Consider the following 17,311-nt stretch of genomic DNA (forward strand, 5'->3'; position numbering starts at 1 on the left):
CGGTCTCCGTGCTGCCCGGGGAGGGAGCGGGGCACTCCCAGCGGCGCTGGTGGGAGCCACGTCTGGGGGGTGGCAGCCTGGCCCTGGGGGGGAGCACTGGTCTGGTTGCAGCGGCCTGGCAGCCCGCTGGCACCCCGGCTCCTCTTCCTCCCCGTGCTCTTCTTCCTCCTGGCTCTGAGGACAGGCTGAAGCGCCACGGGGTGCGGGGACGGGCTGGGGGGACACGGCTCTGGCCAGCTGTGGCATCCCCTGCCTGGCCCGCCAGAGCCACCCTGGGCCAGCAGCGCCTCTGCCCAGGGAGCCAGGCCGCCTCGTGGGGACTGTGAACAGTGTCTTGTGGGAAAAAAAAAAAAAAAAAAAAATTTCATTAAGCATTTCTGGCAGGGTGTGGCAGGGCCAGCCCTGGCCATGCCAGCAGCCTGTGCTGCCACTGCCATGGCTTTGAGAGTGGGCTTGTGCCCCCACCCCAGCCGTGCACGTCCCCCCCCCCGTGAGCCGCTGCACAGCTCCCGCGGAAGGCGAGCGTGGCTGACAGCGCTGTCGCTTCGTCCTGCGGCTCAATTAACATAAACCAGCGCCAGTTGCAGTGCCCTCAGAGGGAGGTTGTAGCGGAATTAATGGCGTGAGGCTGGCAGGGAGCAAAGCCCGCCTGCTCCGTGGGTCGCACGCCCGGGGTTCCTGTGTTGGTGCTGCAGCAGCAGCTCCTCCGCTGACGCGGGGCAAGCGCTGCCCAGGGACCCGCAGGCAAATGCCCCCTGGCATGGAAACCAGCCCTGGCCTCGCGCCCTGCCTGGCTCACCAGGGGTGCCCGCTCCCCAGCCCTCCCTTGCTGGGGTACCTGCCCAGGCTCTTCTGCTCCCCCGTGGGTGCTGCTCCCCAACAGCACCCCCAGAAACATTAATGTGTCTGTTTCTTCCCCGATCCCTGGGTGCAGTAATTAAAATTCTGTGGCTGCAGGGGCAGTGGGTACAGCTCCATCCCCGGGGGCACGTCCTGGCACGTGTCTGGCACCGTGTTGCCCCCAGCCCCAGTACTGTGGGGCCACAGGAAGGGGGTGGGGGGCTGGGTTTGGGGGGGGGGGGGGCTTGCAGGAGCTTCCTAGGGGCTCCTTGCATTTGGGGTGCAGGGAGGGTGACCTGGAGCGATCAGCAGAGATGGGCTCAGGAAAATGCCTCGTTGAGGGCGGGGGGGAAAAGCAGCCACTGCTGGCAGCTCCGGTGGGCACCGTCACACCCATCCCCGGGCCCCGAACAGCAGGGGGGGCTCCCGGGGACGGGGGTGAGTGCTGAGCCTGACCCCAGCCAGCACCAAATTCACCTAATTATTGAGAACTGCTGCTTTCCCTGGCCAAAGCCACAATTCGCCGTGACCGCGGGGCAGCGGCTCCAGCCCAGGGCTCGGGCACCCACAGATGAGGGGAGCGGGAAGGGCCGGGGGGGCAGGAGCTGCGCCCCAGGGCCAGCGGGAAGGGAGGAGCTGTGCGCCCACAAACGAACAGCAGAGCTGCAGCGGGGCACAGCTTTGGGCCTCTGGATGCCCGAGCTGCCGGCTGGGCTAGCTGCAGGGCCACCACGGCCTCCCCAGACTCGGGGGCGGGCGGGGGGGGGGGGGTTGGCCCCCACTGCTGGATTTCTTAACCACCGGATTAGCGGTTGTAGGAGCCTGGAGACTGAAATCCTCGGATTAGGCAAAGGTGGGCGCAGTGGGCAGCCTCAGGTGGCTGGGGGGGGGGGGGCGGGACAGGGCTGTTCCGTACTCAAAAAACCAACAAACCCAAAAAACTAAGACCCAAACATGAACCCAAAGACATCCAAAATTACCAAGCGAGGGGCTGACTGCCAGCTCTGCCTGCGCTTGCTCCCGGGCTTCGCTCGGGGCTCCCCCCAGGACCTGCAGCAGCAGCAGCACCCCGGGGGGGCGGTTTTCATCCCACAGTCAGGGCCAGCACACCTCTGCTCCTTCAGGGAAAAGAAGGGGAGCTGTATGATGAATATAGTCTTTTTATTGACTACTTTTGAGTAGAACAAACTAAATACATCTGTAACAGTTTGGGTTCCTTTATACAGTACATTAAATAAGTTATGCACAGGAATGAAGTAACAAATTTCTATTACAGAATTAAATGTCGAAAAAAATAGAAACCTCAACCCAATGTCTTCCCATGTCCAAATTTCACATTTATCATTCCATGTTTAAAAAAAAAAAAAAAAAAAAAGCAATCGTTCTAATCATGACTGTTAGTATTTCATTCATTTACACTGGGGTTAATTTTAATACACGGCCATCAAAGTTGCATGAGAATTATGGAAGACAATCTATTTACAAGCAATTTCTTCCAGCCCAGCCCCACCCTGCTCTTTCAGCATCCGTCCCGGCGGCAGGCGGCCCCCCCCGACCCCCGCGGACCGGGGCGTCCCGACCAGCCCTTAGTTACCTGAGGCTGCTCCGAATTTGCACGTGTCCCCTCAGGGCGGGAGACCCCTTCAGCCCCCCTGGGGGAGGAGGGGGGGCAAGGGCACCCCCCGGCCCTGCTGCTCTCACAAGCCCGCAGCCTCGGCCGCTCCTGCCCGCCGCCGCCCTGGGCGCAGCGACGCTCGGCCTTTGCGAAGGGGCTGCCGCAGTTCGGCGTCACTGCTGGGGTGAACACCTCCGGGGAGGGGGTGACACCTTCCCCCGGGTGCTGGGGGGGTTGAGTGTCACCCCCGTTGGGAGCTGCCCTCGCCTCCGGCGCGCTCGGTGCCCCCAGCCGGGAGCCCGGCGCCCTGGCCCCCGGGGGGACAAGCCCCACCTGCCACCCCAGAGCTGTCTTCAAACACCCAGCGACCTCGTGGCTTTTTTTGCATAATAAAACCTTGCAGACACGGGAATCACCCACTCCACCCCATGACAGCAGCTTCCCAAACAGCCTTCCCTAAGGGGCAAAGCTGGTTCAGCGGGTTGCTGGTTTATCCCCAGCAGCCAGCTCCACCACTGCAGGCTCCGTGACGTTTCATTACATCTCTATTATTTGCCTCCAACCGAAAAAGTGATCAAAAATAATTTGGGAATTACTCGCCTCGTTGGGCTCCGGCCCAGCAATCGCACAAAAGCAGTCACGGAAACACGGCTTTGCTGAACAGGCGGGTTTTCTCGAGCCTCTTTGTGTGCAGCGTGGGCAGGCGGCGCGGCCCCCCGCAGGGCACGCGCCCGGGCTGCGCTCCCATCACCTCCGCGAAGCCCCCGAGACGGGCCCGGCTGCACCCCGAAACAGCCCCCCCGGGGGGCGGTGCTGCTGACGGGGGTCCGCGCCGCCCCGAACCCCCCTGCCCCACCGCAGCAGGGACGCTCCGAGCGCCGGATGGCCCCGGGTTGGCCCCGGCGTCCCCGCGGCACCTCGCTCGCTGCCGTTTCGGGACGGTCTCCGAGGGTGGGACAAGGCAGCGGTGCCCGCGCCTCCCGGGGCAGCTCAGCCGGTGTCCGAGCGGCACCACGGGAGCCCCCCAGGGCTGGGGGGGCAGGGGGGGCAAGAACCGACGCAGGACGCCGCGTCCTGCATTTATTTGAATAGTTTGGCCAACGGGTGCGAAGAGAACAGACTGTAAATAACCCATCGCAATCGTGTGAAGATCTCTGTGGTTAAAAACAACGGCAGGAACTCTCAAACCAACAACTTCCATGCAGTGAAAAAACACACTTTCTGCATAGCAAAATAATGGTACCCAGGTGGAAAGGGCAATAACCGCCTCCGACCAGGCCAGATTTGCTCTGCGCTGTCCCCCAGAGGCCCCACCCAGGGTAACGTGCAGCTGTCTGTCCCGTCACAGAACGGGGTTAAAACCGGGCAGTGGCCAGCCGTACTTCCCGGGTACTGACATTTGGTTTAGAGAATCCTCTCCCCTCTTTCTGCAATCCTCAGCTGCCAGCCTGGCAGGCAGGAGAAAGAGAAGAGGGCTCGGCCTTTGCCATTGCACTAGAGGGATGAGACGCTCCTGCCGGGAAACCGGCTCTGGTCGGTTCACAGCAAGAGCCGGCCAGCACGGCCATCTGAGACACCGCTGTCCGGGAGCAAGGAGGAAAAAAAATAAAAAAATAGAGAGATGCGTATTATGGAAGAAAGGTAGCTGAAGGAGGCGGCGGCTCACACACCTCAGGGAAGGAGCTCGAGCACATCTGACCCGTGAGGACGGGGCTCAGCATCTCCTGCGTGTGCCGGCAGCGCTCCCCACCGAGCCCCGGACCCCCGAGCGAGTGCCCGGCCTCCTCCAGGACCTGAGCTGCTCTGGGAGCTCCCTGCAGAGACGGGCCCCGAGGCACCGCGGGCAGGACCGGCCCCAGTTCTTCACGAGCCACGACAGAAAACAGGCAGAACGAGACGGCAAAGCCCGAGTGTTGTCGCTCCTCGGAGGCGGCGCGATGTGTCAGGTGTGTCAAGTGATACAAGCTGCTGTGGGCTTCTTTTTTTTTTTTTTTTTTTTTTTTTCCTTTTTCCCTCCTTTTTTTCCTGCTTAAAAAAACCCAGGGAAACGAATCAAGTGGACCGAACCAACACTTCCCCTTTAGAGCCCGTTCGTATCTATTGCTGTCACGGATGCCGGGGTGGAGGACCGCGAGGTGGTCGCCGAAGTCTTCTCGAGCGCCGGGCTGGGCACGCCGTCCAGGCTTTTGGTGGCGGCTGCCGCCGATCGGCCCGTGGGCAGAGCCAGCGGCTTGCTCTGGCCGTGCAGGCCTTGGCCGCAGATTCGGTGGTGCCTCTCCCAGTCCTTGTGCTGGCAGAAGGAGCCGCAGTACCGGGCGATGTTGCAGCCGCTGCACGTCTCGCTGGCTTTGCGACCGCAGTTCCAGCAACTCTGCAAGACCAAAGACGCCACACTTCAAAACGGGTTTGGTTTCCAAGAGCTGCGGGACAGTGCTGACTCAACAGCTCTGGAGGGGACTGTTCATCCCCCTCTGGCCTGGATTTAGTAATATTAAAATGAGCAATCCATTAATTCCTGCTATTTCACAGCCCTTTGCCAAGGGTACTAACCCCTAACTCCTCTGCTCTGCCCAAAACCGCCTGCCAGACTGCGCCGGTCACATCCTCTCCCCTAGATCCACTCAAACGCATAGAAGAAACAGCAGGCAAGGACTAAAAAACACGCTGCAGATGCTGCTGTTCGGTCTTTTTATTTCCTGTTTTAAAGCAGCTCTATTTTGGTATCGCTCCCAGCCAAGTGCTCTCTGCAGGGATTACAGCGTGCTGCACAGGCATCATTTGCTTTGCACCCTGCCTAGCTGCACAAGAGGTCGGAGCAGGCTAATTTGGAAAAGAAAAAGCTCATTTGAAAGCCTCCCAGCCAGGTGGAAGCACTGCCAGAGCCCGAGCTTCAAGCTGGAAGCGGAGCAAAAGCCCCTCTGGCCGCTGGGAGAGGCGTCAGCTGGTGGGCTTACGGCATGCCACCGCTTCCTTACGAGCGCAGGGGCAAGGGGCCAGCACCGGGAGCTGCGGCTGCAGCTGCTGCGAGGAGGGGAGCCGGCAGATTAGCTTTCCTGCAGCTGGGCTCGCGCCTTCGCAGCCACGCACTGGGGAGGGCAAGTTCAGCTGTGGAAAAGCCGCCTCTGCCCGAGCCCCCCCGCCGGCCCTAACCCTGCCCGACCCGCACCTTCCGCCGGCCGCCGCTCCCGCGGCCACGAGCAAAAAAGCTGTGGGAGCCGGGAAGCGGGGCGGGGGGGAGATGCTGGCCCGTATCGGGCAGCGAGATCCCCCGCTCCCGGGGGTCTGCACAGGAGCCACCAGCTCCGGGCGGTGATTTACGAGCGGGCAGCGAAGCGCCAGAGCGAGCTGGTCGGGAGCGAGCTGCTCCAGAGCCAGCGCGTCCCCAAGGCTCCACGTTCTTCCAGGAGAAGCCGGACTCGCGACCGACAAAAAAAAAAAAAAAAAACTAAACAAAAAAACCCCACTGAAGCCTGTGGTGACTCTTGGAAAACTGGGTCTCTGCTTTCCAGCTGTTAATACTTCCAGCGGTGTTTCTAAACCGTATCCCAAAGGTTACATGGCATGCCAGAATACACGATGGCTTTTCAGCACGGCCTTTAGAGGAGAGCTCTGGGGCTGGCACGGGAGGGTGCTGCCGGGGGGATGCTCGGCTGCTCCCCGGGACAGCTGGAGGAGGAAGAGGACACTCCTTTGGTATTCCCCTACAGAGAATCACTGCTTGTCTCACTTCTTCCATGGCTTCCCGAGCAGTTCCACCCACTCCCATCATATGTTTGCTGACTGATGCATTCAACCTTCAGTGATTTAATTGGGAAATATCAGAGTACAGACATACTTCTCTAATAACACCCAATATTTACACGGTTCCTTCCCAAGCTCCGCTCAGAAGGGTGAACTGAAACCCTGCAGGAGGAGGGAAACAGACTTGCTGCCCGCACAGCCCCGGCAGACATTAACTCCACGTTCCCATCGGATTTTTGCTTGGCAGAAACAGAGGCAAAGACTCTGCTCTTTGCATTTGTGTGGAAAAAAATAAAACAAGAAGCAAACCACACATGGCTGGGCTGTGGTGATGCAGGAATTAACCATGCAATTCTCCTCGCCCAGTCCAGCTGAGATCTCCAAAGCTTAATGAAGTGAGCTTCCAGCTAAGGAACAGTAAAGGCAATTAACAATTGAGGAGCAGAAAGAAATTTCTCTGAGAGGCCCCCATTCATCAGATGTCACCGGCTGTGACAAACTAAGAGTCATCCCTTCTTTTCCAATGTGCAAATGTCTCATTAGGTGTTACAAGGCTTAGTAATTTACTTAGGCCAATTCCCCCAGAGGAAAAGCAAAAGAAAAAGGGTTTTTTTTTAGGGTATCAGTGCACCCTCTCAGTTATTGATTGAAGAGAGACTTTTAAAAGGGAAAAGGGACAGAGGACCTGCAGGCTTTGAGTCACTGCCAGGCAGGACCTTGTGAGTCTTTTGAAGTCCCTTCCTAGCATGTCCTCTGGCACCCTACCTCTGTAGACTCCTCCTGCTCATTTATCACCAAGAAAGCATCCTCGGTGGCCTGGCGCTTGGCGTCCGCGATGGTCTGCTCCATCCGAGCCCTCTCGGAGGCGATCATCTCAAATGCCTTCTGCTCGGCCTCTGCCACCGCCTTCTGCACCTCCGACATGGCCTGGCGCTTCACCTCATTCACAGCTTCTTCTGGAAGAAAAACCCAGCTTCATCCCCCCGCCCGCGGAGCGGGGCGAGCCTGAGAGCCGACAGAGATGCCCCAACACGGCGGCGTGTCACCCGCAGCTGGGGTGCCACGGTCAGCACCAGCACCAGCACCAGCACCGCCCCGGGGAGCGGTGGGGCTCGGCCCCACGGGCTCCCCCCCTCCAGCATCGTACAGAAGGAGCAAAGCCAGGCCGGGGGCATCGTAGCCAGATGTGCAGACCCCGGGGCTTTCCCGCAGCTGGGCTCCTCCGGTTTCCACAGGGCAAATCTGCGGCATCTGTGTTTACCTCAACCGATCCCGCAGAATCCCTCGCCGAGGTTCCTAGCAAACACTTACCAGCTTTTTTCCATATCTCTTCGGTGACGTAGCCTGTTCCTGACCTGCTGCTGAACTCCCGCAACGAATCTGTTGGAGTGAGGGACACGGGGTAAGGTTGGCAAAGCCTCCTCTCACCCGGCTGCTGCTTGAGCGCCCGGCAAGTGCCTGGCGGGGCCTCAGTACGTCGCGGGGCAGGGCAGAATTAACCAGCTAAAACTCGAAGCAGAGGATTCCTACAGTTAAAGCCACGCCTCAAATGCTCAGATGATAGATTACAACATTTAATTAGTGCCTTGCATAATTCATGACACTGTATAACCCATTTCCATCTCCTGGTACTCTATAACAACAGCCAATGCTTGTAAATATACCCCATCAAACATCTGCACTGCCCAGCGACTTTCAGCATCAATCTAGATGTCCAGAAGTTCACATTAAAGGCGGCACTTTCCACTCCCAGGGGCAATTCAGAGGGTTGAATTGACAACCTGTCCTGCAAGAGCTCTTAGGGCGAGAGGGGCACACACTCCCCAGCACCTACAAGCCTGTGCAGAGCCCTCGGGACAGAGCGGGACGGGCGTGGAGGACCTAGCACAGGCTGCAGTCACACAGGGAACCTTCTCAGAAGCCTCATCCTGTGTTCTATCTGCATCCAGTTTTTTAAGGCTTCAGAGTAACTTTGTGAAGGGTCCAAACAAAAACTGATTCGTGTCAAAGGCTGGTGGGAGAACCAAAGCACTCCAGGAAGGCAGTGAGGTTATTTAAGCCTTCGGTACACCTGAGGATGCTTCCTGATGTCTAACTGCACCTTCTTCCAACAGCAACGGGGCTTCCAAGTTAGCCTCAAATCCCACGAGGGGAGAAACCATCAACAACATTCCCGGTTTATATATATAGATATATATAAAAAAATTATATCACCTTAATACATGGGGCTGTAAGTGTATTATACACAATATACTTCAATACAGAAGGGCTAAAACCTGTCTGTCGTCACGCACGTCCAGCCTCCCCACGGGCTTTGCTGCATGCCACTGCAGTTACGGCTCGAGCCACGGGTGCCTGGTTTCTGAGAAACTCAGATTAATAAAGTCTATTTTAGTGCCTTTTGTTTGTGTACTTGTTATTGTTTTCCCAGGAAATACTCGTTCTCACTGTATGGGAACTATCAAAACTTGTTCGATTGCAGCTGAATCTGGGCTGGGCTCTGATTCAGTTGGTTCTTTTTGACATGCAGGAGGATTCACCCTTTATTTCGTATAAAAATAAGTTGAACGTATATAAAATTGTGAGGTTTAGTTTGACATTTATTATTATTGTTAGAAAACATCCACTTTCCTTACTGAATGATCAGAGTTGTTTTGGGGTTTTTTTTCAGTATTTGATTTGTAGCAAATTTATTTGGATGGAAATTAGAATTATATCCAAACGCCTAAAATCAGCATTTCAGACTTGTTTTTAGTAAAGGGTCAAAACTTCTCCGTACTGGAGAGGAAAAATAGTCATCTTTAATAAAGTTAAGTCGACTCATGATACAAAAGCAGAATTAATGACTCGGGTAGTAGCTCTTACACTTACAGCGGTCTTTGGTGTTTTTAGAATTAGCAGACCTTGACTTTTAAAATCCTGGAAGGGAAAGAGGGCTGGAACCAACCACCTCTCCCGCCTTTTCACCCCCCAAGTTTCTCAGCTTGGAACGAACTCGTCTCAGGTCGGTCAGCAAGCGCGGGGCTGGCTGACGAGGAGGATGCTCTTCCCCTGGCACCAGCCGAAGCTGCCGCTGCCGCCCGAAGGTGCCTCCAGCCCTCAGCAAACGCTGCCTCCAGGAGCTCACCCAGCTCCTGCCCGAGGACCTGCCTCTCTTCAGAGCTTCCAGAACAGCTGTGCAGCGCTGAAGCGTTTAATTTATGTTATAACGGGAAGAGATCGTCACCTCTTCACGCCCAAGACAGCCTTGTCGCGATCAGACACCTGCTTCGGGAGGCCGCGGCCCGGCACGCCCACCCCTCGCTTACCGCTGCCGATGGAGTCGGAGCTGCTGGGGCTGTGCTGCCTGGAGACCAGCTCGCCGCCCGCCTTCCGCGGCTCGGCCGCCTCGCTGCACCGCCTCTTCCAGTAGTTGAGCTCCTCCCGATCGGCCTCCTGGCAGCGCCGCAGCACGGCCATCGAGCGCCGCGTCTTCTCCACCATCTCCATGATGCAGTTCAGGGCCTGCAGGGAGGAACGGGCGGGTGCTCAGGGCTTCACCCGTGAGCTCGCCGCCCGAGTTTCTCGTCGGAGGCGGCCGCGGGGGGGGGCCCGCGCCCGGGAAGATGAACCGGGAGGTGGTTTCACAGCAGCGGGGCTCCCGGCGCCGTATTTCGGGTGACGCGGTGCCCAAGCTCTGGGGCCCGTACCCGTGCGCGCAGCACCAGGCGGGAAGCGGGTGCTCCTGCCCCGTCAGGCCTTGGGCACCACGGGAGGTGGCTGAACACCTTCAGGCCACGCTCCCGAAGAGGAGGGGGAACCCCCCCCCCCCCCCCTTCCTCTCTGGCAGTAGGGTGCCCAGGCGAGGGCTGGCTGTGACGCGGCGGCCAGCTCTCCGACACCCACATCCCAGCTTGCAAGTATTAATCTACACTGCCTCTAGTCCACCCTGCACCCCCACAAAAAAAAACATCGGGTTTCGAGCATGAGAAGGCATAAGATCTCTCTGCCTCTACGAACAAAGCTGACCTTTGATCCCACCTCTTTGGGGGAAACACTCCAGCGAAGTGCCTGGAGGAGCAGCCTTGCTCAGAGGGAAAAAGCCAAGGGCAGAAAGTCTGCCAGACATAGCGAGTCTTGCTGTCGGTGCCGAGCTGGGGCCCGAAAAAGGCTGGCACCTCAGGAAAAAAAGTCTTTAAAAAAAATAATGACGGATTTACTTATTTTGTAAGCTCTGTATCCGTACTGCACATAGCACACCTGCACACCTGTCAGCCCAGGGCTGAGGCGGAAGAGACGCGTGTGGGGACAAGGTTGGGTTTGGCTGCCTGGCCGGGCTCTGCGGGAGCAGCTCCCCAGCTCCAGACGCTTCATCCAGAGCAATCTGGGCTTCCACGGGCAGAGAAAACCTGCCAGGAAAGCAGCTACTGCTCCTACCTGCCCTCCCCACCATCCACCTTCTTCTGGTGGCACGTTCCTCTCCAAGCCCCTAGGAAAGGCTGGATATGATATCACCAACGAGAAAATCAGAAACTGGAGCAGGTGGAACACCGGGTTGCTGCATCCCACACTTCCTGCAGCTCCTTACGTGATCGAGATGCTTCCACTCGTCAGCCCACTCCCTCTCTGTCAAGCGGTGGTCCACCAGCTCGTCCTGGTATCCTCCATTCAAACCTGCAACAAACCACGGCCAGAAGAGCGATTAGATGGACTGAGTGCTCTCAGCGGTGGAGAGGGAAGGTGGCCCTGAAACGGCAACAAAGAGCTGTATTGCCAGCCTACATACAGCTGGGATTTTAAAGCACATCTCCAGGAGGTGGCTCTGCAGGGGTAGTCCCATGGCAGTGCTTTTACCCTTCCCTGTGCCCCATCTCCGAAGTGCTACAACCCCCTCCCGGGTCTGGATCTGACCTGCCTGGGGAGCTGGCTCCCTCATTAAAAACCCACAGGAGCTCAGTGCCTGTGATTCAGGCTGCCCTGTTGGAAACACAGCGTGTACCTCCCACACACCCCCGGAGAGAAACAGGGCAGGGGGGTCGGGCTCTGCTCTCCTGCTTTAGTGACCTCGGAAAAGTTACTTTCTATTTCTCTGCTCTCCATTCTTGCTTGCCAGGTTGGCTACACTCAACTCACCGGGTCCTTCCTCCTGTGGCTCCAGACTTTACACGTGTAGAGGGAAATACAAACTCTCAATTTTCCCATTTTTAATGTCCCACAGCCAGTTGTTTTCTCTGAATTCCATGCAAAAAACTCTGCCGAGGGCATGCCCAGCATTACACAGCTCTGGGTGCGAGTGGCCAAGCAGGGACCAATGCCCAAGCTCAACTGCTGGCCCCTCACAGCTCCTACAACTCAAAGCCCTCCAGGCTTTCTCACCAAGCCCGCCGTGCCTGTCCCGAATCTCTCTGTGCTCCAACATCTTGCTGGGGTCCCTGTAGAGGTGGGAGGTTGCAATATCTTCCAAGGTGTAGTGCTGGAGGGGCGGCGGGGTGGGGTGGAACTGCCCCCCGGGGTTCATCAGGGGGATTGTCAGGGCAGGGCTGTGCCGGGGCGCGGGGCTGATGGTGCACACCCTCTTGGCTGGAGGCTCCGTTGGCAGCGGCTCCCTCTCAAAGCTGTTGTCCTCCCTTCTGCAACCACACCAGCAGAGAGAGAGGTGTTTGTTAGCACCAGGTACTTGGGAAGGGAAAGACGCAGATTTTGAATCAGCAGAGTCTGGGCAGCAATGATTTTACCAGGATGTAAAGGCAGGGAGCTAAAACAAACATGCTCAACTTGTGAACAAATCCACAAAATGACCCTGTCAAAGAAAAAGTTCAAGATGCCCGAGTGTTGTGATTCATCTTTCCGAGCATGACCAAATTAAAATTTCACAGTTTTTATAAATTTGAAGCATGCTCCACATAATTACGTAACAACTTTTCACTTGGAATAAAAAGTGGTGAAAATGAACTGCATCCTTCTCAGCCCTGACAGTGCCTCCTCTCGCCGCCCAGAGAGGTGGAGAACTGCTCAGCTCTCCAGCTCAGGCGCTACCCAACACGGCCTCCTGGGACAGAGCCTGCCCGAAAGAGGACCCCAACCTGCATTCACAGTGCAGGAGCAGCACTCGTCGGTGTCTTATTAACAGCCACAATAGCTGCTGGGAGCGATAAGATCCTACGGCTTAGCCCTGGACGCTGCTCGAGGCTTTGACGGGAGCAAAGCTGAAACAAAAGTCGTGACTTCAAGAACTTGGCAGAGCGATGAAAGATGTTTGTACCTGTCCGGACTGTGCCTCTTCCCATTGCCGTTCACCTCGATCAGCAGCTCGGAGGAGTCGGCGGGGGACGTGGTGTTTGTGTTCAGCAGGATGTGCTCGTGCTGCGCCAGGTACTGGGACGGCGTCTGCTTGGCAGCCCGGGCGCAGTGCAGCAGCTCTCTCTGCAGCAGCGGGAGGTTGGCCTGGAAAACAAGTGTGGGGCTGGTTTCTGCAGGCTGTGGGGCTGGTTTCTGCAGGCTGTGGGGCTGGTTTCTGCAGGCTGTGGGGCTGGTTTCTGCAGGCTGCGGGCCGGCCTTTCCAGCCGTTGGCAGGCGGTTTGCTCTGCGCACCTAATCCCTCAGAGCATAACACCGACAGCCTGTGGGCCCCCCCCTCAGGATCCTCCAGCTCCCGGTGTCTGCACAGGCAGATTTACTTGTATTTTCTCAAGAGCTGAGAATGACCCGACATCAGTGCACCCAAACCCCAAGCATCACGGGAAGCACTCTGTGCTTCCAGCATTGAACCGCCCCAGACACGCTCTGTATGCCAATACTTCAAATATTCTAGATCTGAACATTTGCAAATAAGATTATAAGATCAGAAGCTGCTGAATGGAGCTTGGTTTAGCCTCCTTTATCCCTAACATACAAGCAGACATATGCAGCACTCGTTACAACGTTAGCTTTCCGCAAGTCAGTCCCACATGGCCACTGCTACAGTCTGTACAGTCTGTCTTGGACTTTTAACAAAATTGTCCGGGTGCTTCAAACGAGAGCTTTCCCAGCAAGGACATGCTGCCAAGCGGCACAGACTGACACACGGAGCGTCGGCAAGCCCCACCAGGTCCCTGTCACCTTCAGAAAGGGGATCACAAACGGCCGGAGGGGGAAGTTCGTTGCCTCTTGCAGCTTGCAGTGAAATTCCTCAATTGTCACCGTTGAGTTCTGAGAAAAGAAATTAAGAAATTAAATGACAATTTGTTCTTATTTTTAGACACAGGGGAAACGGCTCCAAATGAACAGAACTGGAAGAAAGACTGCATCTGCCACTACAGGACTGACAATGTTTGCATCAGATTCTGCCTAACACAGCCAAAAAGACTCAGGCCAACCAAGTGGAAATGCTGCACTGCGCGTGGGCTGAACGCTGTGCACAGCCCAGCATCCTCCCAGCTCTGGGGCTGGGAGGCAGGGACCGGCTCTGGGCAGCAGGACCCAGCTGGCACCTCCTGCACCCTGGCCAGGGGCAGCGGCGGGGAGCCAGACAGCGATTCCAGCTGCTCCAGGCTGCACGCCTTCCTCCCCTTCGTCCTCCCTGTCAGCTCATCTCACCTTAGTCCATTCACAGAGTCACCACCAGCCCGCTCCTCACCCCACTAGCACGGTCCTCCCCTGGCCCAACCCTGCACCCCCCGTGGCCGTTCAGGCTGGGTACTCCCAGGGACAAGCAACATTTGATAACCTGCACGTATAAAGTTCATCCCCACAGCAGTTACCACAATCAGTGGTGAGAACAACAGCCAGAGGCACCTGGGCAGTTTATCATTTCCTTTCCAAAAGGGTAAGCTAAGGTACTGCCCTATACCCATGGAAACACATATGCCTTCCTTCTCCAACAGCAGCAGCATTTTGTATCCAGTGTTCAAGCACTGTGAAAGCCCCCAAAGCCATGGACAGACCCACGTTTGCTCTGCCCATGCCAACCTTGGAAGCAGAAATACTCCAGGCTGCCTGCAGTCTAGGTACCTTTGCTGTGTGCTGAGCCTCAAAAGAAACCTGCCAAAAAGCAGAGAGCAGCTTGGGAGCAGCGCTGGGTGCTGCACCAGGCTGCAGCCAGGCAGGCGGCGTGATGCTGTGTTCCAGGGTATTGGCTTGCACAGCACTTCTACCAGTCAGTTTGTATACCTGCAAATATTATTCACAATTCCTCAGCAAGACCTGTTCGCTTGGTTTTCTGAAGGGTGTTTCCAGCTGTCCACAGCTGCAAAAGGGCATGAGGGCACACACGCACTGTTTATGCAGGCACGCACTGCCACCAACCCCAGCTCTCACAAATCTAAGGGTAGGAGTGCAGAAGAAGGGCAGAAGATGCATCCAGGTTATTTATCAAGCTTCTTCCTGTAGCTGCACCTTCAGACTGTCACAAGCAAAGAATCAGCACCTTCGGTAATGCGGGCAAATAGAAAATCAGCAAAGCAGCAGCACGCCAGAAGCCCAGACCTCCTGTTTTGCAACAGCAGCCTTCCCATCCTCTGCAGACCTTGGCAACAGTCAACCTTGCTGTGCCAGAGGCCTTAAAACATGCAGGAGCAGCCCATAAAGACAAAAACCAATCCCAATGAATACATCGCTGTGTATCATAAATGAAATCTTTGAAGTGTCAGGGTATTTTCTACGCACTCAAGAGCAGAGAAGCACTACCAGCTTTCTGGAGCAAGTCCCTGCTAGCGCCAGGACCCAGCTCCCCACTGGCACCCCTGCTTTTGCCATTACACCCACCTGCCCTGCCGAGCAAAGCAGCCTTGAGTTTGAGCACTCTGAAGCCAGGGCAGCACTAACAAAGCGGTGGCTGGAACTGGTATTTCTCTGTGTGGAAGCAGATCAGGGGTAAACTGATCCACAATCAGGGTCAGGCAATCATAAATGTACCTGAGCAAGAAAACACTTCAAAACTACAGGCTCCTCTGAATTGTGTGAAAAGTTTCGTTTACGAGGGGAAATGGAGAAGCCCAGCATAGCCCGTGGCTTCCACGCAGCCCATGGCACCAGACCTGTGGCCTTTCTAGAAAAGCTTAGTCCAATTCCTTCCAAGTTTTCATAAGTTCAGCTGCACCTAAGCTCATGCCAAAGCCACTGGACAAACAGTTTTTTGAAACCCACCGAAGACAAGAAAAAAAGAAGCCAGCAAGTTTACCAGAAAGCATAAGCATTAGGAGCCTTGCTCATCAACAGCTCTGCTCGTAGAGACGCAGACAGATAATACTGTGTATCATGGGCACGTGCTGGCTGCCGGGATCCCACGGCCGAAGGGCTCTGGCAAAAGCAGGGCGGCGCGGGCCGGTGCGTGGGGCTTACCACTAGTGCCAGGACCAGGGTCCGGACCTTCTCCCCGATCTCTGGAGAAATGTCGTTGCCAAACTGCTGCAGGGTAGTGAGGAAGCGCTTCAGCTTGCTGAGCTGCCGGGCGCCGCACGTGGCTGGGAGCTGCTGGTTCGTCAGCGAGGAGGAGGAGGAGGACGAAGGACCGTTGCTAAATCTCTGGGGCGGGGACGGTGCCCCATTCAGCGTCGGAGGGGAATGGTTTATTCCATTGGGCACTGCAAACGGGAGACAGAAGCGTTACTGAGCATCAGATGGGCATGTCTCTGTGGTCTGGTGTTTAAGAGGATCCATCTTCCACCCCAGAGCGCTCTGCCGATGGTTAACTGCCACTAGCAAACGGGGCAAGAGCCAGAAGAGGGGCTACGGCCAGAGCAGAGCCTGCATGCCACGCTGGAGGGCCCCCAGCTGGTCACAGGCAGCGTGTATGCCTTCTCCTCAACCTTCCCCCGAGCTCGTGGGGATGCTCTGCAGCTGCCAGCACGTAAGAACCACGCACCCGGCCAAGGCATCGGCAGGAGTTTTCCATACGGGCTTGCTCAGGTGTGATTTACACCACAGTCAGTGACTTCCCAGCGTTCCCCTCCGCCAGCTTCATTTCCAGGGCCATCAAACATGGCAGGATTAGGGCTCAGCAGAGCAGGCACACCTCCGTTCGCATGTGAGGCAGCCCGGGAGGACATGGGGTCAGGCTGCATAAAGCCAATGCTGCGGCAGACTGAGTCGTGCTGCATGCTCTGCCCGAGGAATTAAATGTGCTTTAGCTCAAAGTTTACAGTCCTCTGCCAGAATTACCGAGCAGCGTTTTCTGGTCTGTGTCAGGCTGAAAATTACACCAGATGATCCAAGGGTCCTTCCCAGCCCCAGCATTTACAGCAAGTCATCAGTGCTCATTACAGCCAGGGTCCCACTAGCAGATCAGGTGCCTCCCCCTCGCCCCGAGGACGGCTGACAGCATCCCGCCCCGTGGCGCCCGCCCGCTGTACCTCCCTGGGGATTTACAGACAGTTTCGCAAACATGGTTGTTTTTTCCAACCTGGTCCCATCTGCCAGTTTGCCTCCTGTAAGCGGTGAGCATGTCGAAACAAACTGAAAGGCTGGAAGTTTGGGAACTCGGCAAGGGATTAGAATAAATTGTTGACATCCCTGTGCCGCTGTTGTGCAATCTGCAGCCCTGTCTGAAGAGCAGCTGTGCGCTTGGGGCCCCAACTCAGTAAACCCAGAATTTGAGAGGTGAAAAGTACATCATCATAAATATAATTTTAGCTGATCCACTGGGTTATCCTTGAAAGCCCAGCCCTGAATCCTTTACGGATGCAAGCACTGAAGAGAAGGCTACAAGCTATAAAAAACACTTCAAATGACAGCGTTCAGAGCAGAAGCACTGAAGCTGCTTGGCAGAGCTGCCCCTTGCATGCAGGGTGGGGAAGGCACGTGCTGTGGTGGAGCAGCAGCTTGCAAAAAAAGGGGCCAAAATTTCCACTGCAGCTTTGCAAGGATCGTACCGAATCCTCACAACCCCAGTGAGGGTGTTTTGGAGAAGGCAGGAGGTACCTGAACAGTTAAACCGCTCTTGGGGCACGCTGGGGTTAAGGCTGGAAAGGCTCCACACACCTGGACCTGCCCTGGTGAGCACCCCAAGGAGATTAACCAGAGTCAGTTAAGATGGAAGGGAAAGATAAGGCTAAAGAGACCATCAAAGGTGGTTCCTCCTAACCAGAGGGTGATGGTTTCTTCTGGAACATAACAAAGATGTGTCCCTTCATAGACAGAGGGATGATGAAATGAAGGTGA

General features: G+C 56.4%; 1 protein-coding gene across 3 annotated transcripts in view; it reads right to left on the bottom strand.

Annotated features, from left to right (window-relative positions):
• Window positions 1-4,444: 4,444 nt before the first annotated feature.
• The window catches only part of CBFA2T2 (CBFA2/RUNX1 partner transcriptional co-repressor 2), a 62,140-nt gene continuing 49,273 nt past the window's right edge, over window positions 4,445-17,311 (bottom strand). For 2 of the 3 annotated variants that reach the window (XM_042800890.1, XM_033003635.2), the window contains exons 3-11: window positions 15,494-15,735; window positions 13,274-13,363; window positions 12,438-12,619; window positions 11,552-11,805; window positions 10,764-10,849; window positions 9,505-9,700; window positions 7,508-7,576; window positions 6,962-7,152; window positions 4,445-4,826 (exon numbers count right to left, since the gene is read on the bottom strand). In XM_042800890.1, the coding sequence (XP_042656824.1) occupies window positions 4,536-4,826; window positions 6,962-7,152; window positions 7,508-7,576; window positions 9,505-9,700; window positions 10,764-10,849; window positions 11,552-11,805; window positions 12,438-12,619; window positions 13,274-13,363; window positions 15,494-15,735 (1,601 nt within the window). In that variant the 3' untranslated portion in view covers window positions 4,445-4,535. The remainder of the gene's footprint in view (window positions 4,827-6,961; window positions 7,153-7,507; window positions 7,577-9,504; window positions 9,701-10,763; window positions 10,850-11,551; window positions 11,806-12,437; window positions 12,620-13,273; window positions 13,364-15,493; window positions 15,736-17,311) is intronic. The other variant, XM_042800891.1, reaches the window with a different exon arrangement.

Source organism: Tyto alba, unplaced genomic scaffold (genome assembly GCF_018691265.1).
Source record: "Tyto alba isolate M040663 unplaced genomic scaffold, T.alba_DEE_v4.0 Super-Scaffold_33, whole genome shotgun sequence".
Taxonomy (NCBI): domain Eukaryota; kingdom Metazoa; phylum Chordata; class Aves; order Strigiformes; family Tytonidae; genus Tyto; species Tyto alba.